At 46.1% G+C, this 25,136-nt stretch overlaps 1 protein-coding gene across 2 annotated transcripts in view; it reads left to right on the top strand.

Annotated features, from left to right (window-relative positions):
• AATF (apoptosis antagonizing transcription factor) overlaps positions 1 to 25,136 on the top strand; it is a 47,949-nt gene that overhangs the window by 15,271 nt on the left and 7,542 nt on the right. Inside the window, exons 5-12 of one of the 2 annotated variants that reach the window (XM_042830296.1) lie at positions 949 to 1,063; positions 1,400 to 1,604; positions 2,118 to 2,282; positions 3,025 to 3,108; positions 10,979 to 11,046; positions 12,399 to 12,479; positions 15,651 to 15,722; positions 17,707 to 25,130. In XM_042830296.1, the coding sequence (XP_042686230.1) occupies positions 949 to 1,063; positions 1,400 to 1,604; positions 2,118 to 2,282; positions 3,025 to 3,108; positions 10,979 to 11,046; positions 12,399 to 12,479; positions 15,651 to 15,722; positions 17,707 to 17,710 (794 nt within the window). In that variant the 3' untranslated portion in view covers positions 17,711 to 25,130. Of the gene's footprint in view, positions 1 to 948; positions 1,064 to 1,399; positions 1,605 to 2,117; positions 2,283 to 3,024; positions 3,109 to 10,978; positions 11,047 to 12,398; positions 12,480 to 15,650; positions 15,723 to 17,706; positions 25,131 to 25,136 lie in introns of those variants that run through there. The other variant, XM_042830295.1, reaches the window with a different exon arrangement.

The raw sequence follows: 25,136 nt of genomic DNA, 5'->3' as shown, positions 1-25,136 counted from the left end.
GTTAACCCTTCCCTACAGCCAGCTCCACTGTATGCCCTTGGAGAACATTAGGTCATTGGAACAGAGATCATTTTCTCTGCATTCACATCTGCATCTGTTTTATAGATACAGAAAAATTACCAGCTCTGAGAGCCTTTGGATAGGGAACATCAGATCAACCTTCAGGATTTGTGGCCAGCAGTTCTGCTTTCCTGATCAGAGTCCTCTCATTAAACTTGCCAGGTCATTGTTTAAGTTTTCCCCGTAGATCACATCTTGCTACATTTAATTTTACTTACAATCTAATTTCTGTCACCTCCTGCGTGGTGAGCACAGCAGCAGAGAAACCAGCAATAGTCACAGCCCCGCAGGAGTTCGCTTTTTCTTCGTGCCCTCCCTCCTCCTGCTCCCTATAGCACGCACATTATGTACAAGAGAGAAGTCAGAGGTCACATGGAGAGGCGATGTGTTTATATACATTTTCCTTTGTGTTGCTTCATAATATTTGGCTGAAACCAACCTCTGTCACAAAACTTAATGCAAAGAGAAGTTAGTTAGTCAGCAGAGAAGGCTGTTGTCAGATTGTGTGTCATGGAATGCTTCTTCACATGTTCTGTGTTTCTTCAATATCTTAGTCCTTCAGGCTGTGCGGACTGAATGTTTGTCAGTGAAACATTAGATCAGTGTACTCCCAATGTGCAGCCAGGCGAAGGTTTGGAAAGCAGCCCTCCCTCCCATCCTCCCTTTTTGGGAAAAAATTGTTCTTTATCAATGTGATGTTGTTCAAGATTAACAGTTATAAATCAAGGTGAAGTTAAATCCACAACTCCGGCTGGTTGGAGAGAAACATTTGATTGGACATGAGGCAGCAGTTCAGATTTGAGAAGAGAAACTAGGCTCTGCAAAGCAAAGTTTTTATCAAAAGCAGCAATCAGTAGAAAGTTGTTGTTTGTGTCTCTTGTTCTGCAGGTTGTAAAGCCATAGACACATTGCTGGGAGTACTAGTGGACATTCAGGATGAGTTGCTTTATCAATGCCCGGGCACAAGGCACCTGGTAGATGGAAAACAATCAAAACCTGAGAGGTAAATACAAAAGAAGATCTTTCTGAATCCTTTGCTCTCCGATTAAATGAGAAAATGCACAGCTTTTCTGACCACCCTCGTTCTCTGCTTTTTCCTCCATTGCTGTTGGATTTGGGTGACAGCCATGCTGGGTGAATGGCGTTCCTTCCACCAGTGTGGGAAGTCTGTTTTGTAATCTTTCTGAAAGCAGAGGAGAGACTAAACTGCAGCTCCTTCCCCATCGGTATCGCCGTGGAATGGAACAAGTCTGACTTGTAGCAAAGGGGCTGCTGAGAATTCACACGTGTTGCCTTAGACCGGTGCAGGGTGTTTAGTCTGTATCTGTTCATTTTTTAGTGATGATGAAATTCCCAGCAGCAGCGACGAAGAGCCAGCAGGTGAAGCTCAGGAGAAGAGGAAGCGCCCTCCCAAACGAAAGCTGAAGGCGGAGGACTTCCCAGAGTTCATAGCCAAGAGGTACAACGACTACAGGACGTACCGGAACAGCATCCTGCAGAAATGGCATGAGAAGACAAAGCTGGCATCTGGCAAGATGGGCAAGGTGAGTCTCTGTGCGTGCCGACGTGCGGTTGGTAGAGATCTGTGGAACAGCACTTGGTTTGGAAGTCTCCTGTCATGGATATTCCAAGCTGAACCAAGTTCTGCTTGATCAGCAAGTAGTTCATGTTTTACAACACGGTTAGGAGTTACTATGCCCCTCCTCCTTTACAGCATGTATACTTTAATAGTATGGGTAATCGTGTCCTCATAGGATCCAGGTTCTCATAGCATCTGTGAGTTTAATATTAATCATTGAGAAGTTCATCTGAACCAGAGCAACAAAGGCATTTTATTATTAAGCCATGCCTCAGGCTACCTCAGGTTGGGAATGGAAGGAGAGAGAAATAAAAAAAAAAAACAAACAACAACAACAGCAAAAATCTGTGCAACAAAACCTGAGCCCCCTCCTCTTGGAATGCTGTCTGCTTATCCGCTGACATGGAAAGATAGAGGAACATTGCTGCCTTGAGGAAAAGCTTTCTGCATTATCTGACACTAGTTAATGTTGTTGCAGGGTTTCGGCGCCTTTGAGCGTTCAATCTTGACTCAGATTGATCATATTTTGATGGACAAAGAGAGATTGCTACGGCGGACACAGACCAAGCGATCAGTGTACAGAGTGCTTGGGAAGAAGGAGCAGGATTCCCATCCAGCCCCTGAATATTTGCCTGAAAATTCGGTAAGGGTGCTTTGTCTGTATGGCTTGTGCTGTAGAACCAGTGAAGCTCTCTGCAAAACAATTAGCCTTTAACAGGAAATATTCTTGTTTGTGAGACTGATGAAGAACCTGAGCGTTGATTCGTGTAATGCAGTGACTAGCAACAGTATGTAGACGTTTCAATTCCAGTTTTATGGTGTGTGTGTTACCTCTTGTGCCAGTTCTCAACAGCATAAAACGACGTTTGGTCTCTGACTGCGCCCCTCCTGTAGGAGCTGGTGGTCACTAAATCTGCCTGAGGCTACAAAGCTTTGTTTTGACTCTGGAGTTTAGAATCTTTAACCCAGAAAGTCACAGAAAATCATACTGCATGTCACCTACGGAGTGTATTGGTAGTATGTTGGTTATTAATTTAGTATTTAAGAATGAATAAATACTCAATTCTGATAGATCATGTGGAATTACTGCGCTTGCAAGATGTATTTTTGCCGTTACATTACAAATATCTGTAGTATTTTGCCAGTCAGACTTTGTGTAGTCCTATTTATTTCCTAGCAAAGCTATCATAAATCTGCTTTGGCATTGGCAGCATTTCTGCCTTGCCTTAAAATGTATTCCTAGTCCTTAAAAGCTTTCTATGATGGGAGCTGTTCTCCATTCCTTCCTATTTTCAAGTGTTTACAAGCTGCTACATGTGAAGTTATCAGAGCTGGGGATGAAAGCATGCGAATATGAACGTTCAGTATTTCCTTTGTGCTTCTAGGAAGTCCTCCCTGAGACAGATTCCAACAGGCACCTGAAGGACATAGATGAGGAAATATTTGATGATGATGACTTTTATCACCAAGTAAGTGTCTGTCAATGTGTTGGCATTATGACTGCACTTAGTTTTGAATATTCACCAAGCTAATGCAGCTGACTCTGTGGTCTGAGTCTGTCTGATCAGTGAATGTGAGTCAGCTCTTAGATCTGCAGTCTCTGTAGATTGTTCAGGAAATTTTCACACTCAGCTTTCCATATAGGGCTCAAACTTGTGCTGTGAGTATGAACTTACTGCTGTTCCTGGTGCTGCTGTGTTGGAGAATCAGGGTTCCAGCATTAGATCTCCATCCGTGATTCTTACAGATGAACATTGCTACACAATAGAGAAAAATTACTGAATTATCCAAGGTTGACTTGTTGTTGTTGGTAGAGTACAGTAATGAAAAATGATTGTAGTAGATCCTTAAAAGCACCAAAGTTATTTCATCTCAACTGAGCTCATCTGCTTAGAATGAAAAAACGGCAGAGCTTCTGTGCAGCACTTTCCTTGGAGTTAGGCCAGGTTGGATTTGGGCCAGCTATTCTTTTTATTTGCACGATTCTTGGGAACAAGGTATCTGTGCTAAGCGCAGGAGGCTGAAGCTTAGGAAAACCTTGTGCTTGTAATGTATTTAATAAATGGCAGTGCCAGCTTCATAAAGTACTGAAATTGCCATGTGTTGAGGAGTACGTCTTATCTCAATGCATGAAAAACTGCTTTTGCTCTGATGATGCACGGAGTGTTTTCATGTCAGGACTAAACAAATATAATTATATTCTTAGAAAGGCAGACATTTCCAATCTGAATTAAAATAGGTAGCGAAGTGTGTGGGCAGTGAAAGAGAGCTGTCACCATGTAGCTGTGCTGGGTTGACTGATGTAGCCAGAAGAATTCAAATACTTCCAAAATTTGGGATTTCACGTGCAGAGCCAGGACTAGAGGTGAGTAAAACAACATGGTGACACAGGTCTGGGGATGGGAGAGCACCTCCCAGCGTGGTGTTGGCAGCAGTGGCTGAGGAGACCAAGTGTGTTATGCAGTGAGATGACATCGTCCTGGGATTTGGGGTCCAAGTGAACTGTTAGGACAAGAACAAATACAGTAAGTGCAGTAAAATAGAGGAGTGGTCAAGGAGAATGTCTGTGAGTGACAGCCTTCAGACCTGTGCAGGTAGGGTGCTTATTGACTATGGAATGTTGAAATTTTTGTGAGAAAACTAGCAGTGGTCTGTCTTCGTTTCTAATAACTTTAACTTCGATAAATCCTAACTTCAGAATTATGACTAGTTACAGCTTAGCTTTTCCCCTCACTGGTTAATTGGGGTGCTGGGGTTAATCTAAATTAAAACTTAAACTAATAGAGGTCATTGAGGGAGGAGAATCACCTGAGTAAAACAAATGGGTCTGCCAGGCACAACTGTGTCTTGGCCATTTCCCAAGAGGGAAGTGGCAGCAAATTGGAGTTGTTTCAGCATTCAGGAGAGGTGAAGGATGGGTGACACCAGTTTAATGTTCGGCACCTCCGGAAGCGTTCCAGATTGCATTCCTTGCTGTACCAACTGCTGCCTCCTGCAGCACGCTGAATGGAAGCGGGACCCGCCGACAACATCTGGCTGCACAGCAAGGAATGGGTGCAACTTCTGACACCCCATGGACTCTAAATATGGCGCTTAGCCTGGCGGAGGCTTTAATCACTTACTACTCTTTGGCAGCGGGCTCCGACAGCTTATCCTAGCCTCGTACATCACGCACAGACATCTGCTGAGCCGCGAGGCAGCTACACATTCATTTTCCTTTCTTGTTGTTGTTTTTTTTTTTTCTCTTTTTTTTCCCATCCCTCCCTCCCTTCCACCCTTCTCCTCCCGTCCCCAATATGCTTCTTGGGAGAGATGATCTGTAAAGATTACTGCTTCATTGTGTGCGAGTAATTGTGGGGATGCCAGCCCCTTGACAGACACGGCGCAGCACCTGTTCCGCTGACCTGGTTAATTTCTTCTGTTGAGTGGGATTTGGCAGAGATTGGAGCTGAAGCCAATTCAGTGATAAGGCTAAAGAAAATGGCTGTATGTTTTCTGTCACCTCCCAATTAAATTGGTTTCATAAAGTGCTTTCCTTTATTTGTCAGGGTGGTAAGCTGAAGCTGAACATTGCATTCAGAAAGGGTAGAGTGCATTACAATAGAGTGCTGACAATACAGAGAATGTGTTTTCTTTCAAACGGGTCATAACTGTGCAGTGCTTTGTGTGCGTATGTGTGTGCTTGTCTGTGTGCACACGTATAAATATTGGGTAGAAAGGGCACTGCTTCTTCAGCAGTAATGGGCAGCAACGTGGTTGGAGCTGAGGCTGCTCAGGAACAGTGCCCTCCATGCATAATACTTATTGCACAGCATATGTGTGCATCTAAATGGGGGCTTTTGTCTTTGTTTGTAAATTTAGGTCCAGACCTTTTTTTGGTATTGCTTTCATTTTTATGAATGCCGTTTGGTAATAATTTATTTTGGTTGCTACTTATTGCAGAATGGTGAGATATATGAGAGGAAAAAATGTGGGTAAAGAAGGACGTGAGACACCAATTCCTGTATATTTCAGTGCAAAATTAAGCAATTAAAAATGAACGAGATCTGATCAATGCACACAAATTAATGGTAACAGAATGCCTAGCTGTACTATTTTATTATAGAATATAATCCCGAGCTGTGTAATGAATCTGTTTTTCCTTTGGATAACCATAATTTTCTTGTCCAGACCTTGGAGGCTGATGGAATTCACTATGTGGGGCTGGGGGACCTTACAGGGGTAAGGTTGGGGTTGAACTCTGTTCTGTTGTTGGTCCCTCTTTGCCTTCTCTCATCTCCTTCAGTTGGTGATAAGCAGTTACAGCCCTTGTTGTGGCAGCCCAGGCTGAGTGCTGATGTACGGCTGGGCTGAATGGTGCAAGAACTGTTTCCAAAAGATCCTCATTAGTGACAGCAGCTGAGAGGCCAGACTCTATCTCCTTTCCTCCTAAACTCTTGTTGGTACGTGGTTTTAAGGAGAAGAAAAAGGCTGGATGTTTTTAGAAGTCGTATTTACGTGGAATTCTCTATGGCCAATATTGCAGCATTAGGGCTTAACATTCCGTCCTGCTGCCTGAGAGCTGCTGCTCTGCTGTGCTACAGTGGAGACTTTATTTTTACCTTGAAATGCTTTGCTAAAGAGAGAGTGGAAATGGGTTTCTTTCCAGCAGGAATTAGGGTAGTGTTCAGATGCTAAGAGTTGCACCGATGGCAGCTCTTCCCAGAACAAATGTTCCTCATTGATGGCAGCAGGTACGTCTAAGGAGAGGCAGGAGTATATGTAATCCCTTTTTCTCTCTGTTCTCTTGCTCCCTCCTCCCCCTGATGTGGTTGTGTTGTACATCACTGTGTTTTCTGACAGCTTTCTTTGCTCCAGAAATGGTACAGAGCTGGGGATGGGAAGGGGCAGAGAGCTGCCCTTGGGCTGCGGTTTGCTGGGGTTTGTTGGGACGCTGCATGAGGTCTGCATGGCAGCTGAGGGACCTGTTTGTGCCTGGGCTTTGCTCCCAGCAGTGGGAAGAGCTTTGTTCTGTTTGTTGTTTGTGCTGCTGTTCCCTGGGGAAGGAGTTGATGTCATGGAAAACTGTGGAGGAGCTGTGACTCAATTCTTGTTCCTTGTAGAGTGGCATCTCATGTACCCACACGCAGGGTCAGAGCTGGCAGCAAAACGTGCTTCCTTGTTCCTAGCTTTGCATTTGGAATTCCTCCTCTAAACTGAGTGAGTGCAGGCGAGCTCCTGGCTCCCTTGCTAAGGTATTTGTAGCTCGCTTTGTTCCTCTTCTGGGTTGTGTGCACTGTACAACTTCTTAAGGCTCTTTACACCCTTGCATCCCAGCCAGGAGTGGCCCTGAAGCAGTTCCCAGTCACACGCCATTTTTCTCTCCCAGGTATTTGATAATGCCATAAACAAGTGATTACTAATCTAGTAACTATTGCAAGTGGATAATGGTGAAGAGTAGAGAGAAGACTGGCTTTCTGACAAGCTGGTTTTGTGTGAAGAAGAGACGTCTCGAACCGTCCTGCAGGTTCATGGCAATACAGTGCTATTATGCAGCGTGTGTCTTTCAAATGCCTGGGTTGATGGTTAATAACACGTTTTAAAGCTTGATTTGAAATGTTTCTTAAGGGGGTATGGGAAAACACGGGTACGCCATCCCTGTTTTGTCCAAAACTGAATGTCAGCAAAGTTTTTTTTTTTAAGGTGACCGTCCAGTGATTCAGCTTGTGCTTTCGGTGTGTATGTTGTAAACAGATGATGGGTAGTTAGGTATTGAAGTGTTTCATGGGGATTTAAAAGGAAAATTTGGGCTGTGGTATAAATTTTCTCTAGAGCTGCTGGAAATCCAAATGGAGTTGTGACCACGCAGTGCCAGCTTAAAGGGGAGGAGGAATGTCTTGTTTCCGTGTCCAAGCAGGGTGCACTATGAGGTGCATGCTTCATAGAAACCACCGCCTTCTTATTTATGCTGTTCTTAATAATTGTGAAGTGTATGAGAAGGAAACAGAAAAATAATGTGACTTACCACATCTGTCCAAAGAATAAAGGAGATAAAAGAAATAAATTAGAAAGCATTGGAATGGCATTGATAAAAGGCCACGTTGTCAACTTTCTGCTGGGGAGCAGAGTGATTTTGCATTTTCACCACCAAGGAGGGTAAGCAGTTGGTGTTCCTGTTCTTACTGCTTTACTTGGACTTCACACGTTGTCCTCAGCTTCTCTGCTCCTCACTGCCCAACCCAGCCAAGGGCAGCAAAGGAGCACATGGCTCTGGTGTGCTGTAGCAGAAAGCTCTGAGCCTTTCCTGCAGGCTTTAATCACATCAGAGAAAAAGTGCTTCTTGTGTTCCAGTTCTGTTTCTAAGGTTTGTAAACTAAACTGTGCCCAATGGTACACTACTTTTGCAAGATAGGAATGCAGAGTGGTCTGTGAGGGTGTAGAAAAGGCCCTTTTGTCACAAGGCTGCTTTGGGCTGTGTGTAGCTCTTTGTTCCAGCTGGCAAGTCCTCAGTCTGCACATCAGAAAGGTCAGCAAGTGTAGTACTAAGAACACTGATAGATAGTGCATGAAAATGAGACCTAACCTCTGCAGTGCAAATTGACCTCTGAAATGAGAAATGAATCTCTATTACCCTTGAACAACACCCTGATGGCATTTCTAAATCCCCCTAATTTTGTACAGTGTGCTTGCTTCTCTTTAATCAGCAGAGAAAGGAGTCCTTGTGAGGTGAATTCTTCGGAAAGCACACATCCTCGACTCCAGTGTGAGCTTTACCAAAGGCTTTGGTGCTGGTAGAGGCAGGCACATGGCTTCTCCTGGCTTGGAGCTGGCAGCTGAGCCACAGGCTGTGTTTGTTTGCATAGCAGAGAGAGTTTGGGTTTCTGAAGCTCAGGGAAGATGGGAAGGGGTGAAGGAGGGAAAGCAAAATAGGATATGTTTCAAATCAAAGCCTTTTGGTGCTGAAATTGCCTAACTCAAACTGTCTTCACACATCAGAGCTTAATTCTGATAGTGATTTACCTACATTTCCTAGTTAATAATTAGACATTGGGAGACACCATATATCACTCCTAATGGAATATATGGGGTCTAGTGATAGTTTTCTGTTTTGACTAATAAATTTTAACCCGAATCTCCAAGCTTAATGAAATATTACAGCTTCGGAAGTGTTTTAAGTCTTGTGCTGTGAAAACAGTGTTACGTTATTCAGTAAATGAGTTTATCATTCATTCCGTACCCCGAGCCCTGGTGGCTCTGGAGCATGGGCTGAGTGCAAGACTCTGAACTAGAAAGCGGAAAAACTAATCAAATCCTTAAAGACCAAAGGCAGCGAGGCAGGTCTAGACTGACTTTTTCAGCAGTAGCCTCTGGCTACATCCGCTTTTATTTTAGTAACCATTGTTAGCATGATTTATAACGTAAGCCTTAAGACGTGCACTATTTAGATATAGCAAGATGCTGCACAGCTTTTATTTCTCTTTCCTTGTTTCCCTCTTGTGCCCGCTCCGCTGTAATTCCCCCTCACCTTTGTCTCCCCTGCCTCACCCCAGCCTGGCTGCTGGGGCTCCTTCAGCACAGCGTTCAGCATCAGTCCTGAGGTCAGCAAGGCTCAGTGCCCCACGGAGCAGCCAATCTGCTGGACAGCAGGGGAGTGCAGAAGGGGCAGCTGCCTGCAGGGCTTGTCACCTGGCGGTGCACAGGGTGCTTATGGTGTAGCTGCAGGTCTGTGGGGTCAGTGGGCCGCCAGGAGGGTCAGGTCCTGCTGCAAAGCCTTGCTGCTCAGCTCGGAGGAGTTCTGCTGCCTTTTCTCTGCCTGCACAGCTCTGCACTTTTTCTGCACGTTGTGCCAAGGAAGCGAGATGAGAGGAGACAGTAAACACATCCTATTGCCAGCACAGGAAGAAACCACTGTAACATAGCTGCGCCGTTCCTTGCCACTGTTAAAACCCTCCCTCCCACCTTGCTTTTGACAGAATATTGACTAGAAACCAAGATCCCATTTCTTGCTTAGCCTTAAGGGCAGCTGTTTACAGAGTGGCAGTGTTACATAGGTTTACTGTGTCGTATGTCTGTGTAACACTGGATTTGGATCTTGTATTTAGCTGCCAGAAGTGACGGTGATGGAGTGGGAGAGATAAACTGATAGATTGTGTGCCAGAAAGATGTTGGGAATCAATCAGATAAACGGGGCAGAGAAATAGCTTGCTGTTTTCTAGTGATAATAAGCCAGAGACCTCAGTTCCAGGAATTTTTAAATGTAATTGCTGCAGTAATAATCTCTAAAAATAAGCAAATAGAAAGAAGTAGGGGCAGGGTTTTAATTGGACTGGAATTGCACTTTTTTTTTTTTTTTTTTTTTTTTGGTAATTTAGTGTCAATGGTATATAAATTAAAAAAAAAAAAAAAAAGTCATAAAATGATAACTGCCTACTTTGATGGCATTTTTTGTGGGGTGCATGCCTTGCACCTTCATTCCAGTGGTGCACTTATGTGCTCAGGAGATGCAGTGAGTTACGCAGTCCCCAGGCGCAGCTCTGGCATCAGCTGTGCTAGCAGGCAGCACCCGTAGCTCTGTGGCTGTTGCTCAGCTGGGTCTGACCGTGGTGCTCCAACCTTCCTCTTTCAGCAAAAATACAGGGGAGAAGGAAAGTGCCACTCATCCTGTCTTTAGTACGCTTGTTGGGTTGGCTGGGCCTCTCATTTCCAGGGCTGGTTCTGGTTTGGGTGCTGAAATGGGGGCATCTAGAAGAGATCTGTGCCCCTGTGTTTCCGAGGGTTTGTTTCTGTTCTCTGTGTCGCTGTGCAGGCTCATCCCGAGGCACAGCACGTGCCATCTACAGTGAGGGTGGTAAACACACAGCCCTGGTCAAGTATCCAAAAAGGCTATTCACAATGTTCTTTGCTCTCAGGAAGCGAAAAGGACAAAACCTAACCCTCAGGACATGAAAAGAAATGGAAAAACCTGCTTGAGCATTCCTGCTCTGGCTGTAAAAATTACATTGCTGTTCTGTTCCTCAGAGTGTGAGCGCTGAGCAGCGCGTGTGTTCTGTTTTGTGAAGCCGTGTGGGGCAGAGCTCTCACTGCACATCTTCCAGTGTTCCACCCCACGTCAATAGGAGTTGTGTACGGCAGCCTGTGAAAGCTGCCATGTTTTCACACTCCCAAAAGCCCAACAAACAGTAGTGATCCCTGCAATACAAACTCAGCTCTTCATTCTGCCCCATGGTGAGGGGCAGCCGTCTCCCTTGGGAACTTGGGGCAGCACATTCCTCAAGCTTTCTTGAGGAAAGTTTTCTTGAACCTGTTTGCATTCACTTGTCTTTGTTGTGCTTCTAACAAGGATTGCTGTCTTTCTTCCAGCTCCTTCGAGAACTGATAGAGCGTAAAACCACTTCATTGGACCCCAATGATCAAGTCGCCATGGGCAGGTGAGTAGGAAGCTGTCTGCAGCATCACCAGCTCCTTCCCAGCCCTGAAATGCAAAACTGCTTGTGAGCTTCCAGTCCTCCCTCCTGGGAGAGGAGCTATGGGAGTGTGTGTGTGGGGAGGGGGGAAAAATTCATTAGGTGAAATTTTGGAAGTGAAATAACTTTTATCCTTGTAAAATATTACCCAAATTTTAGTGCAGTGTGTCAAATGTATTTTGTGTACGTCTGAAATACTATGGAAAGCCATTCACTATAATTTAACACGATATAGACAAAATTACATTTAAGTGGTGATTACATTGTACATTTATCTGACTTTACAATAAAATAGATTACAGTAATTAAGATTATATTAAGATTGCAGTAATTGGATTTTGGTAGATTTTTTTCCCCGATGTTGAGTTTTTGTTGTATAAATCAGGTGAGATGACGCTCATTTTCATAGAAAATATATTTATAACTTGGAGAAGTTTTTCCCTGCTGAGAACTTTTTTGGCTTGACGGCGTTCTGTCTGAGCACTTCGAGCCCTGCCTTCTCAATTCCATTGGGAGTCAAGCAGCACTTTCTGAAAACGTTGAGTGCTTTTCTTTTTTTTATGTAGTTCTCCTTCGTAAGAGGTGGAACGAAATGTGGGACTTCTGCTGGATTTTCTTCCTGCTGGTTCAATAGGCAGAGATGGTGGGAAGAAATACTTGCTTATCATTTCACCGTGCTATGCAGAACTGAGGGAGGCAATAAATTCAGTGCATCTCCTGCACTGTGGTGATTCTGTTCATGAGGTTGGCATAACCTGTTTCACCTGAAGTGTCAGTTTAGAACGGGTCAGACCATCTGCTCCGTTGTGGGCTTTCTGCATGGAGAAGAAGACTCTCTAATAAGCAGTGCTGAAACAAAAGAGGAGTACCTTTAAAAGATATATTTTTAATAGGTTTTAGCATTTGGATTTGGTAAATATTTTTTTCATAATCCTAAAGATTCTTGAAAAAAAAATAATAATAATCTGTAATCATGAAAGAATAAAAAACAGCCAACCCTGTGGCTTCCATGGGTTTCCCTGCAGATGAAGAAGTCTCAGTGAGCAGTGATCATCTCATTGGGACCAGCAGGACCCAGCTTGGAGCCTGGTGTGGCTGGAATGAGAAATGCTTCTTGTTCACCTGCCACGTTCTTGGAGTGACTCAGTAACGTGGTCGTTGGGGTTTCATACTTGTTGTCCTGAGGTCCTCATCTCCTTTATTTTTGCAAATGCAGCAATCAGAAGAGCTGGGAAAGGCCTCGGACCACACTGTGCCTGATGCTCGTTTGCCTTGTGGTTTTAAAAATCATGTAACTGTGATTTTACATTCCTCAGACAGTGGCTGGCCATCCAGAAGCTACGAAGCAAAATAAAGAAGAAAGTGGACAGGAAAGCCAGTAAAGGAAGGAAAATCCGGTGGGTAGCAGCTTCTGCAGGCAGCCTGAAGTTCTGGTTTTGCCAAGTAGATTTGCACTGCAGCAGGTTGGCTCTGGGGTGCACTGGCACACTTGTTCATCCCCTTCAGGGCAAGATGGCCTGAGACTTCCTCTGGGGAGTCTTAATGTTCTTTGAGCCTAAGGTGAGGGGTTGGTTGGATGCTACCTGTGAGTGCTGCCAGATCAGTCTTAGCAAGAATGTTTTTTGGTCTCAGAACACACCTGCAGGGGTGTACAGATATCCCTAAGCAATTTGGGGTTGTAATTTCTGGTGAAAGCCAATAAGCACTTCTTGTGCAATATATATTTAGCAGGCTGAAATGTGGAGAGCAGCTTGAGGGGAAGACCTGTAAGCAAGCCCAAGTGAGGTGGATGCCTGTTTCCCACTGACAGTTGGCATGTAGAGTCTAAACTCTATTTTCAAGTCACGTCACAGCTTTCTTTAGCTTCAGATTCTGATTCCTCAGTCAGTAATGCGGGTTTCCCATGGAAGAACTGTCCATTCTGCAGGCTAGAGAGGGAAAGCAGCCTGGGGAAGATAGTTGTTTGTTTTATTTTTCCCCTCTGCAGAGCAGATATATTAGTCTGCCTGAGTTTAGCATGACTGCATGATTTGTAGTGAAGGAGGTATTTGTGGCAGGGAGGCATGCTGAAAAGCTGCACCATATCCTGAAAAATCTGCAACATTAACCATCCTTTTGTGAGTAAACTATAAATCGTGAGTTGAGGTGGCATCTGATAGAAAGTCAGTGGAGTCAGTCTGGGTCAGGCCTGGCATAGCAATTTTTAAGATAGATGTCATAAGATAATTTATTAAAAGAGGGAAGAGCTACTTTGTTGGCCTGAAAAGCCTATAATTATTGACTATCAATATTCTTTTCTGTCAGCATCACACGTAATTGGATATATTCATGATTCAGTCAAAACTACTGACAGCATCACACAACCGAGTCAGACTTGTAAACCTCCAGGAATGATGGGGGATTCTCGTTGTGAGCAATCTGTGTGCTTCAGCATTCCTGAGATGGGCCATCTTGCTGAGTCCATTGCCTCAGATCTTAGGTGCCTCTTTATTTTGTTCTCTGAATGAAAGTTGCACTGACCCCTCAGGAAAAATGTCAGTATTAACACGGAGGTAAGCTCCAGCATCTGTTCAGAATAGTCCAGTAGAGCCCAAAGGGGTGTTTTTAAATGGATGTCACCCTAACCACATTGCTTCTAACATTGCTTAGCAGATGTTCTCTCTTCCCCCCCCTTTTCTCCCTTAGATTGAGGTAGTGGTTCTTACATTTCTTTTCATACAGGGTTTGGAGATCCTGGGAAGCAAAGTGTCACATGCTACATTTCATCCATCTCTGTAATTCTTCCTTTTTTAGCAATGTTTTTCCAAACCTTCAATGTTAGAGCGTGTCCAGGTGAAATGTGCCAGTTCACTGCGTGGTTTGAGCATCTCCAAGTGCTTTCAAAAGCATTTGCCCTTGTGCTTGACATGAGGACCTGTCCCCTTCATATGTGGGGAGGCTGAGGCACCAAGGGGAGAAGCAAGCCATTCCCAAAAGGGTGAGCTTAGGAAAGCTGGTGCCCAGCCCTGTGCTGTCCTGCTCAGATGGTCCTTTGGTAGCTGTGGAGGAGCAGTGTGTGCACACCTTTGTTCTTGTCAGTGATGTCTGGTCCTTTGCTGCTGCAACATGGGATGTGGTCCTGTGGATGGAGATAAATAGCTTGTATCTGCTAGAGCAGGCTTTCCAAAGTCCTGCTTATGAACACATGGCAATAATTAGTTCTGAGCAAACAAATTTGTGCCAGAGAATTTATCAGAATTGCTCAGTCCCAACAGCACTGTGCAGCCTGTAAGCTTTGAACTGTGGGAATCAATCAGTTGTTGATGTGAGTGAGCTGTTTCACGGTTCAGCCTGTTGACCCACTGTCTGTTGCAGCACTGGCACGTGGTGCTGTGTCTGTTCCCCAGTTTGATCATACCATGTTAGGTCAGCACAGCTCCTTCCATTCCCAGAGAGGCCCTTGTGTAAGGGTGAGCATGTGCTGTGCCTGAAGAGCCATTGTGAAATATTCTTGTAAGTTAAAAAATCCCCTCAAGGGAATGTTCCTGCATAAGCAAACAAAAGGGAGTGCAGAGGTGACAGAGAGAAAAGGTGATTCTGGGCAAATGCTTGTGAATCCTTTTGCCTGCTATTTGTCAAGCTCTAAAAATAGCAGCAACTTGGATAAAACATTTCTGAGCCGGGAGGTGGTGTGGCAGTGTACATCAGAAGCTGCTGGTTTGGAACCTCCTGCACTTGCACACGAGGGTCTGAAGGCACATTCTCGCTCTGTTGAATTGTGCATGTCAGGTCCTGAGTGTAAGTCGTGAACAGCTACTGCCAGCTCCTAGCCCAGGGCAGAAAGCAGGAGGGGATTCCTGTATCTGTAGGTGCACTGCAGCTAGCAGAAGTATTTTGGTGGGTCAGAAGCTGAGACGGATGCAGAGCTGCATCACCTTGGGCATGCCCCTTCTGTTCTTTGGGGTGGTCTTTCTCCTACCTTCTTCTTTGCCTCTTTTTACATCCTGTGCTTCAGAGTTACTCGAGGTAAAAGTTTCCAGTTATGGGTATTGATAGGGGAGATGGATTTTGATATCCTTTAGGTCCCATGCTACCATAGAGCGTGGAAAGCATGATAACAGATGGATGCTTGGGAATACCTGATGCTCTGGTGCTTGTGCTGCCTGCAGAGGTCTCTGGGCACAAGCTCCAGAAGGCGATTAAGACTCCAGCTGAAGGGCAGGCTGAAAGCAGGAGTTCTTGTTTCTCTGCCTGCCTTTTCAGGGCTGTCTGTCTGGGAGTCTGATGAGGTGCTCACACACAATTAATGGATGCTGTATGTCCTCATTCTAGCTGTGCTGAAAAAAGGATTTGCTTGTTAGTCATCCATTCAGTTCATTGTATCATCTGATTATTCTTCTGTCCATGTTATAAGAAAGGAGGAGGAGGGAAGGGAGGGAGAATTGCCAACTGTCAGTAGTAACTCATTAGGTATCAGCCACCAGGAGAACCAGCACTTCCTTTGCAGGGACTGATATGTTTCTATTCAAACAGCAACTTTTCATTAGTAGTTACTAATGTGCTGCCTGCTTATTCCTGCCCTGTTTTAGGTATCATGTCCATAGCAAGCTGGTGAGCTTCATGGCACCTATTGACCACTGTACGATGAATGATGATGCCAGGTGAGTAATAGATTAATTATGTTTCTCAAATGGCTTCATGACAGCATGATATTGACCTGTTCTTCAGTCTGTCGCCCTCTCCATTTCTTATCAGTTAACCATTTGTCACTGGCATCATAGCCTGGGTGTCTTGGCCACATCTGTCCAGGCAGTCTGCCTGAGCTTTCATGCTGTAATTACTGTGACACCAAACAAGAAATTTTCATAAATCTCAGTACCTACGTTTTTACCCCTGCTTTAAAATTACATGGATGCTGAAATCTTTTAGTTTTGTGGAATTATTCTAGAAATTGTCAACTATGTCACCTAACATCTACTGGTATGATTGAAAATTACAAAGGATTTGTCTTCTGACAGAAGTGGCAGCTATTTTAAATTCTGTTCAGTGTGCATTTTGTAGTGCAGGTAACAGCTGGGATGGTTCTGTCAAGATTCAGACAAGTCCTAAATGTTGCTTGTGTTTATCACTGTTTAAAGGTGAGATGTTTTATTAGAAGACTGCACTGTTTTAATTTGCTAATTACTAAAGAGGGTACAAGTTAAGTTTTGTACATAGCTGCTAGACAGTTCTATGTAGACATGCATAGTTCTGCTGTGTAATTATGATTTTTTAACTAAATCTTGAGGTGGGCTTCTTGTGGGAGGGAGCTGCTGTAATCTTTACAATGAATGGATGTCAGATGCTCGAGCAGTGCCTTTCCCCTGGGTTGTGGAACATGCCTGTGCTTTGTGAGAGTAAAATGTCATTTGTCACTTTGGGAAATGGAAGCCGAATACCTGCTGCTCTTAGGCTGTTGCCTTGTGGGTATTTCACAGACTTCTGGATGAGAACTGTTCAGAATGCTGGCACTAAGACATCTTCTGTGCACAGTTAGACCCGTGCTGTTTTGTCCTAAGGAGTTCAGGATGTTTGTCTTCACTTGCATACAGTCCCTATTGCACTGCCCTGCAGGTTGGGCAGGCATGCAGGTTGCTGCCCTGTCCCCACAGTGAGGGAAAGCTCAGTTTGTGTGATGTGTGTGACAGGGGGAGGTGGAGAAAACAAAGATCCTGATCCTAATAATCCAAGGGTTATCACAGTGTGCTTGCTGTCCCCAGAGGTGACGTTGCTTCCTCCTTCGCAGTCCACTACGCTCACTTGTGTTCCAGAAGTTGTGCAGAAAACTCATTCTGCAAGCCCAAATTCTCCAAGTGCATGCAAATGGAAGAGCAGCAAACAGCTGGACTGTCATTTGGCTCAATGGGCTTCTTGGGCCTCACTACACGTCCTCTGCCTGTCATCTTCATAACCCTGCTTCCCCTTACCCCTCAGCAGGCACCTGCAGCCCTCCTGGGAGTCCAGCTGACCCTCAGAACTATTAGAGCTAATGGGGTGCTGTCTGTGTGGTGCTGTGTCAACACACTTATTGTTGTGGTAGGGCCAGAGTGTTCGAGAGCATCTCCTGGGAGTTCTCTGCACTTTGGAGGGATTATTACATGGCTTGCATGTTTTATGGGTTCTTTGGTGGCAGCAGTGTGGCAGCAGCTGCTGCTGCTTACTGTCTGACTGCAGGAACTTATTCCTTACATTAAGTTTATTAGTTGCTTTGGAGGCCGCCACACTTTCTGTTAATGGCATTTTAGTCACTTATCTCTTGGTGCTGCTTTAGCTGTCTTAGAACGGAGCTGCCAATTGATGTGTTTGCACACCAGCAAGTGGGCCTGAGGGCTGCATTGCGTGTGCAGCTGTGTCTCATTCTGCCAGGATTGGGCTTTCAAGCAAACCCTGGGTAGGACAGGGCAGCACAGGCATCAGGCTGGGCAGTTCTGCTCACAGTTCTGCTCGTGGCCCCGTGGGTCGCCTTGGATGGTTGGCTCAGTGTGCTTCTGTGGCTGTGAACTGGGATGCCTGGAGGTCTGCAGAGAGAAAGTGTAAAAAAACAGTGGTTTAGTAATGGCAGTATTATCACTTCCTCGTTATAAGCCAGCAAAGCTTTTGTTTTAGGTGAGACGGAGCACCGTACTTCTCTAACAGCACGCAGCCACCTTGGACAAGAAGAATTCCACATGTGCTTTAAACTGCAGGTGTATTAATAAGAAGGAACCAAGCCTGTATACATGAGAGGGAAGCAGACATGATAACACCTTTCTTCTGTGACAGAAGAAGGTAACTTTATTGTTTCCACGTGTGAATTACTACATTGGAAATGCAGTGTATGCTTGACAGGGATGTGACTGTGCTCTGAGCTGGTTTTTTTTCTTGCTCAGGCACTTAAAAGACGTGACCCCAAAGTAAACACGCATCAGAACAGCAGAGTGCTCTGTGTTGCAGTGTGAGAAATGTAAAAGTATCAGTGAGCTGTGCATAAAGAAGAGTAGCAATAGAGCTGGCTGCACATTCCTCAAGTTCTACCAGTGGCCACAGTGTCAGGTAGATACCTGGAAAGTGGCAGTGAACAAATACGGATGTGCAGATGTGAATGGGCAGAGTGGTGCTCAGGCTCTGGTTCTCCTGGGGCTGTGCCAAGCCCTCACACCTCAGGTGCAGCCCCTTCACCACTGGGGCAAAAGCAGAAAGGAGTTGTCTGTGACTGCAGCACTGTATTGCCCAGCCCCTTTGTGTATGTTTGCACAGATAACGTAGGGATAAATCTGAGGCCTGGTTTTCCTGTACGTTTGAGCCATCTTATACTGCTCTGGCTGTGCAGAGAAGGGCATAGCTTCTTGGCACAACTTAAAATCGTGCCAGGTGATGCTGGGGCTCTCCTGAAGGCTCCTGGGTGGTGTTGGTGTGGCTGTGGGCAGCCAGGACTCTTGGGCACATCAAGTTTAACGCTGGCTGGGGAAACAAGGAGCAAATGTGTGAGGAGAAACAACCTGTGCACTGCGTGGGGAAGGGGATGGATGGTCACTCCAGAATTGTTTTACAGCCTGAATTTGAAAAAAGAAACATACAAGCATAATGCTGCCTTTGTCAACATCACTGCCACGTTCTTTCTTATTCTTGCTGCTGGTTGGAATAATAGCATTCGTGCAGGCAATTAATCTTCTACTTGCCAGTTTTTCCATGCACCCTACGCATGGGCATGGCTGTTTAACCTCGTGCTCACATATATTATGTTGTAATGTGTGGGACACTGGTGGCCTCGAGCTCTCCTCTGTTTTAACCCCTCTCTGGTAGTATTTTAAAACATACACTGGAAAGTGATTTTTATGGTTATCTTGGGGTATATGTTTATAGACTTAAATACATTTATGGTACTCTTGGGCCAAGGTTCTCCTAATCGGTCCAAGGTCATTGCTATGTAAATGGGCCTGCCCTGTGACAAGGAAGCTGAAGGCAAAAGCTTGAATGTGAGTGCCCTGCAGTGGTGGATTGGAGGAGAGTAGTGGGCTCAGGAAGGAATGGATCTCTGTCAGAATGGCATCGTGTGGGTGTCACCTCCTGGGCCTCCCTTGAAATGTGCTTTTCCTGTCTTCTCCACCTGGGGTCCCTCCTTTGACACCAGCAGCTGCAACAGAGCTGGCGAGCTGCCCATCTTCTCTACTCTCTACCCTGGGAAAAGAGGCACAGGAGATGACAGACCGAGCCTCCAGGTTCCCAGTAAAGGTGTGCAGGTCCGGAGCCAAATGAGTGCATTTTCGTAGCTGTAGGAGTGGATCCTCCAACCAGTCTAGTTGTGGTGAGGTCGGGTAAGGTCTGTGCTCCTGGGAGGACGTGAGTGGATTCTGGTGGTGTTACATCTCTGTCAGCTTTGATATATGGACCTTCAGATCTCTGCGCTGTACGTGTGTGCAGCAGAGACGAAACGTGGACATTTTGGAAGGAGGTCCAGTATCAAATTACTGCTCTGTTTGAGGAACATCCTCATCATTTCGCCTCTGGAGGATGGGGAACTTGTGAAAGAGGCATTCTTTAAGGACACAGATGTTTGGTCCGCACGCCTTTATCTCCCGAGACGACCCAGGTTATTCTGACAGGTAAAACAAGATTGTGCAAATATGCAACAGTGATCTAATCAGCTGGAACAACAGCAATATTTTAACTGGCGCTACCTTTTAACAGCATCATTAAGGGCTCTCATTACTCTTTTATTAGAGGCTCACTCTATTTCTTATCAGATTACAGAATGAACATAACTCATGGCACTGATTTGATCTCTTGTTAAAGAGGATTACAGCTTTGCATTAACTTGGATTGACACGGTTTATAATTTGCTGTTGATACACATGCTGGTGGTGTCACATGTTTGACCCCCCTCCCCACAGCACCACTGAGGGAAAGGGACACCCATACATCATCATTAAAGATGGCACTGGTGCAGGAATGGGAGGCGAGGGGAGGCCTTCCTGCAGTAAGGCAGGCAGGACAAAAGAGGTGCATCCTCAGTGCAAGCTGAAGTTCAGTGCTGGCTGAAGGGCAGCTTTGGGATGGGTCCTTTCTCACCTAAGTTAGCCCACAGGTTGCTGCTTTTGGGCAGAATTGATCGTGCACCAGGACCCCTCTTTGCCTGGCAGAAGTTACGTGGTCATCGTGTCCTTGCTTGTAGGAGCTGTGGGCCGTAGGGGCTTCAGGTCTTGGCTGTGTGCCCCTGCTTGGTATGAGAGCAGCCGGCCTGCTGTGCTTTTGGCTGCTTTAGTGCAAGCAGGCTGTGTCTGCTGGGGAGCAGAGTGAAGGCACAGCTTATCCTGCTGCCAGTAAGCTGTGGATTAGAGCTTTGCTTTTGGATTCAGCCAGGATGTTGCGTGCATTCCCAGGCAGCTTTCTCACTTTTGGACTTAGTGCTGTTGCTCTGTCGCAGTGTGTCTTGCAGCAAGCAGAAGGGGGTACGTCGTAGGAAATCCCGGTATTAAAAGATTAATTTACTTATGTGACATAAGATTTTTAACGTAAGAAAAGTATAATAAAAAAAGTTGGTGAGATAGCAGCCTTTAACGTAGCTCACTTTGTGCTGTGGGTATTAAAACACCATGAGACGAGATTAATGGGGGAATTTGGGTGCTGAGATTGTCAATCCAGCACCGTTCATCATGACAGAAGTCCCTGCCAGCAAGCAAAGCATTTCTTCCTGGAACAACTGCAGCTCCCGTGCTGCGTGGCACAAGCACTGGCGACTGCCAGTGAGAAGAATCCTTCCAAGTTTGTACAGGCACAGCCTGGAAGAACATCAGTCCAGGTTTGCACCTGCGTTGTTGTGTGAAACAGAGCAGCGCTGGCATCGAGGGCTGCCTCTACAGCGTGACATTTTGGGCATCGTTTGTTTGCTGGATTTTGACCCCATAACCTTTGGCTCAGCCTTAGAAGTCGACTCGTGTCGATGCCGTTATGTGCCCCAGGTGGCCTTAGGCTGCAGTGCTTGGAAGGGCTGCTGTTGGAGGAAGGAGTCACCATACGTTTGGAGGCTGGCAGTAGTGAGGTGGTATCCGTGCCCCCAGCTTGTGCCAATGGGCTGAAATCATCGTGTCCCAGTGTCTGATGTTTGACGTCCCTGGTAAGAAGACAGACGCCTCTGTTATGGAAATTTCCTGTTTAAAGGGAAAAAAAAAATAACCTGTTAAGAGCTGCAGGATGATTTGTCGTCCTTCCTTTGTGAGACAATTTGTCTTCTCCTGCATCAAATCTGTTATAAAACAGTCAAGCTGTGAAAGAGGGAAATCATCCTAGGAATATGGGATGTTAAGGCACACAAAGAATGGTCCCTCCGTGTGGGGTGTGCACAGCGTTACGGTGCCTGCTCTGCTCAAATGCCCATCTGAAACAGGGACCGAGAAGGCAACGTTTTATGGATTTCATGGGGAAATTAAAGCTGCTAGGAAACGTGATGGCAGAGCGTGCTGGAGCTTTCTGAACCTTTCCGTCTTTTGCTGCTTCTCCTGCCACTTCTGCATCTTTTATATGTCATGTTGTAAAGGCTCACATGAAACTGTGAATGCTGTTGGGACTGAAATCAGGGTGAGAAAGCTTCCTGTGCTGCAGTTGCTGATTGTGTCGCACGTGAGGCCGGTGAAAAGGCAAGTGGCCGTGTGCTGGCTTCAGGGGAGGGTGGGCAGCACCGGTGATGGGTGAGCATTGTGAAGCCTGGCAGATTCCACGGGCAGCAGCCTGGCTGTCCACCTGTCATTTCCCACTCCATGGCCTCACTGTGCAGAGTCCCTTTGTTTAGGGCAGGAACCAGCTTCCTGAAATATTATAAATCTCGTGCCTGGTCTCAGGAGACAAACCAGAGGTCACATGTCACCGCTCATAATTTAAAGCCATGGGGCTAAAAGCATTTGCACGGACTTGAAGGACCCAATCCTGACCTGCCTGAACGAGAGGGAATAGCAGCAGACCTTTCTGAATCTCCTTCAAGCACTGGGCACGGCGATGAGAGCCGTCTGCTGTGTAATTTATAGCTGGAGTTGTGTGTCTGGGGTTGGGTGCTGGGAAGTGAGGGAGAAAGAGAGAGAGAGTGCCATCTCGTGGGGCTGCCATCGCCTTGTGGGGCTGCCATTGTTGTGGGATGGTCATCGTGTCATGGGGCTGCCATCAGAGTGGGACGTTTGGCACATCATGGGGCTGCCATCAACACAGAGCGGTCATCGTGTTGCGGAGCTGCCATCAGTGTGGATCTGCTGTCATCCTGTGGGCTTGCCATCATCTCCCAGGCCAACCATCTCGCTGTCCTGCTGCCCTGCAGCCCCACATGACCCCGCAGCACTGCAAGCACACCGCTGTGCTTTGCGCTGTGTTTTTGAGGCCCCTGGCTTTCAAAGACCCCTGGTATTTGAGTGCTGCTCTGATGAAGGCTGCCACTCGTTTTGCTCCCCATCAGGCCTAGAATTGTTGCTGCAGAAGTGTCAGAGTGGGAAATGCACGTTAGGTGTGTGAAAGCAGAGCCAAATCCCATATGCTGTGTGCTGATTTTGAGCAACACTTTGGGCCAGAAATTGAGAAGGAAAGCACTGCAGCTTATTGTACCTTCCTGGGTTCCTGCTGTGCTTGCTCAGAACCCAGTAACCTGAATTTCCTACTGGTGGACAAAAGATTTCTTAGGATACAGGTGGAAAACTTCCCAAGCAAATGACAGGCAGCCTTCTGCGTTCATCAGGTGTGTGCTTTTCATCCTCCGTTTCTTGAGGGGTCTTCATGCTGTCTCTTCCACTGGTTTTTGTGAATTAAAAATGCGTTGTTCCCGGTGGAGGATGTCACGAGCAATGGGGTAGTTGTAGTTATTTCAATACTGCTTGGGGCATCTTCTAAATTATCTTTTTTTTTTCATCCTGGAAGAGGAGAAGAAGGAAAAGGTACATGGGAAAAGGCACAGCGATGTGTTGGAGGGTATTTTTATAGAAGCAGCACAGCAGTGACTCATGTGGCAGTGCTGTATTAATAGCACTCTGAAAAGAAAGAAGAAAAAAACCCACCAGAAATGGAATTTTTCCCCTTAATTTTGTTCTTCTACCAGCGTGCAGAACTGTATTTTTTTTTTTTTATTAAAAAAAAAGGAAATGGCATGAATGTAATTACACCAAGTGGGCCGGCGTTGGCTGTTCGGTGCTGTGTGGGGATGGCTTTGTTTTCCCTTTTGTGTCTGATGGAAGAGGGGCCGAGCAGTGGAGCTGGGGAGAAATGCCCAAGTAATGAAGGTGCCGTGCTCACACACATGCTTTATGGCACATGGCTCTGTGGCTCGTGATCATTTGTTTCCAGAAACGGGTTTTATGATAATACAGTAAAAATATTAAATTAGAAAATGCCTCACTAAGGGTGATAAAACCTTACTACAGTGGAAATAGGTAATTATCCCCTCTACAGCCTAAATGACAGTTTAAAAGAAATAAAAATGTTAGTGCTCATTACTTGCTTTTGTAGGTTGCAATAAAGGGTAAGTTAAATTTTAATTCAAGGAAGACCCCTGTATCCACCTGCTTCCTCGCACTCCACCTGAGCTGTGAGTGCTGTTCATTACTCAGCACAGGTCGCTCCTCAGCACGGCGTTGGCACCGCTGCCCCTCGGTGCTGAAGTCACCTTCCCTTGTCCCAAGGCAGCAGCCTTGTGCTGGGCTGGCTTGGCTCAAGTCGGTGGCTCAGGTTTGATGGTTAATAGACGTGGATGGGGGAGAGAAACTGGATGTTTTTTAGCCAAAATCCGGGCTCATTACGCTTAGCCTTAAGGGGGCTGGGAGTATTAAAATCCACACTTACCCTGGTGAATTGAAACAGAGACAAGGTTAAACCTGGAGGATTGATGAGTTTTACTCTCTGCATGGTTAAATCCTGCTGAGGGGAGATGCTGTGAAAGAAGGGCAGCCTGGATGGTGGGAGGAGGGGGGAAAGGAAGAAGGTTGTGTTGTCATGTTTTCTTTAGCAGGGCAAAACGCTTGTTCTGATTCAGATCGGAGGGGCCCTCTGGCTTTGCATCCCTGCTGGGTGTCTGCCTGTGCTGTGTGCTTTCCTGGGCTGTTCCACGTTGGGTTTGGCATTGTGCTGGGAGGAGAGGAGCAGTGCAGTGGGCAGGGAGGCGCTGGGCTGGCACTGCTGTGCTGCCTGCGAGGGCTGGATGCTTCCTCCTGGGCACCAGCTGCATCTAAAGAGTTGGGAACGTGCAGAGGCTGTGCTGTCCCTGAGCAAAGTGTGGAGGGAGGGAGGGAGCAGTGTGTGTGAGCTGTGTTTTTAGTCGAGCTTCTCCAGAACACTCACTGCTGGAGCTCAGGGCTCTCTGGGTGCTGCTCACAGCACTGACCCCTGCTGTCTTGCTCTTTGTAGCTCATCACAGCTTTCCAAGCACCCGTTCTGCTTTCTAGAGGTGCCCTCCTGCTTTAAGGCAGGAACTCCTTCAGGCTCTGCACAAGAGCTGTTTCCCCACGCGTTCATTTGCAGAAGGTAGAGCAGCCGACTGATGAATCACTTTCTGCACTGAAATTCAGAGATGTGACCCAGGGCCCTGTCCTTGTGCTCTGCCTTTGTGCCACCACTGAGCTTCGTCCTTTGAAGCCACCGGTTTGTCCTGGAGCAGTGAGGAGCTCTCCTTGCTCATCCCACAGCTGAGTACAGCCAGCGTATTTCTTTCAAAGGGAAACTTGCTCCTGTGATTTCAACTGCTGCACACGCGACATTAATTGGAATCTTGTTGCTGGGCCGTGTTCGTTGCTTTTCAAGTACCATCAAGTGCAAGAAATTGTATGGGAGGTAAATTGTAGCCCCACACAGGCTGTCTGATTGAATCTCCTTACGGCTCTGCGGTCTCAAACATCCCGTTAAAGTACTCCATCGTGTTTTCTGACTTGAAGGCCCTATGTGTAAAGAGCAAGCTTTCAGAAAACCTACAGTCTGTCTCGAGCGAGTCCTGCCCTTTGCTTGTGTTTATTAATGAAGATCGTTAAATGCATTTTTAATTATAGACAGGCTTTCATTCCAGGGAATAACACCTCCCTCCTGCCTCCTCTCCCCAG

This window comes from Centrocercus urophasianus, unplaced genomic scaffold (genome assembly GCF_019232065.1).
Source record: "Centrocercus urophasianus isolate 14NV4802_14NV808 unplaced genomic scaffold, USGS_Curo_1.0 seq_33, whole genome shotgun sequence".
In the NCBI taxonomy this organism is placed as follows: Eukaryota; Metazoa; Chordata; class Aves; order Galliformes; family Phasianidae; genus Centrocercus; species Centrocercus urophasianus.
The sequence above is the reverse complement of the archived record's forward strand: the minus strand, read 5'-3'. Positions and strand labels throughout refer to the sequence as shown.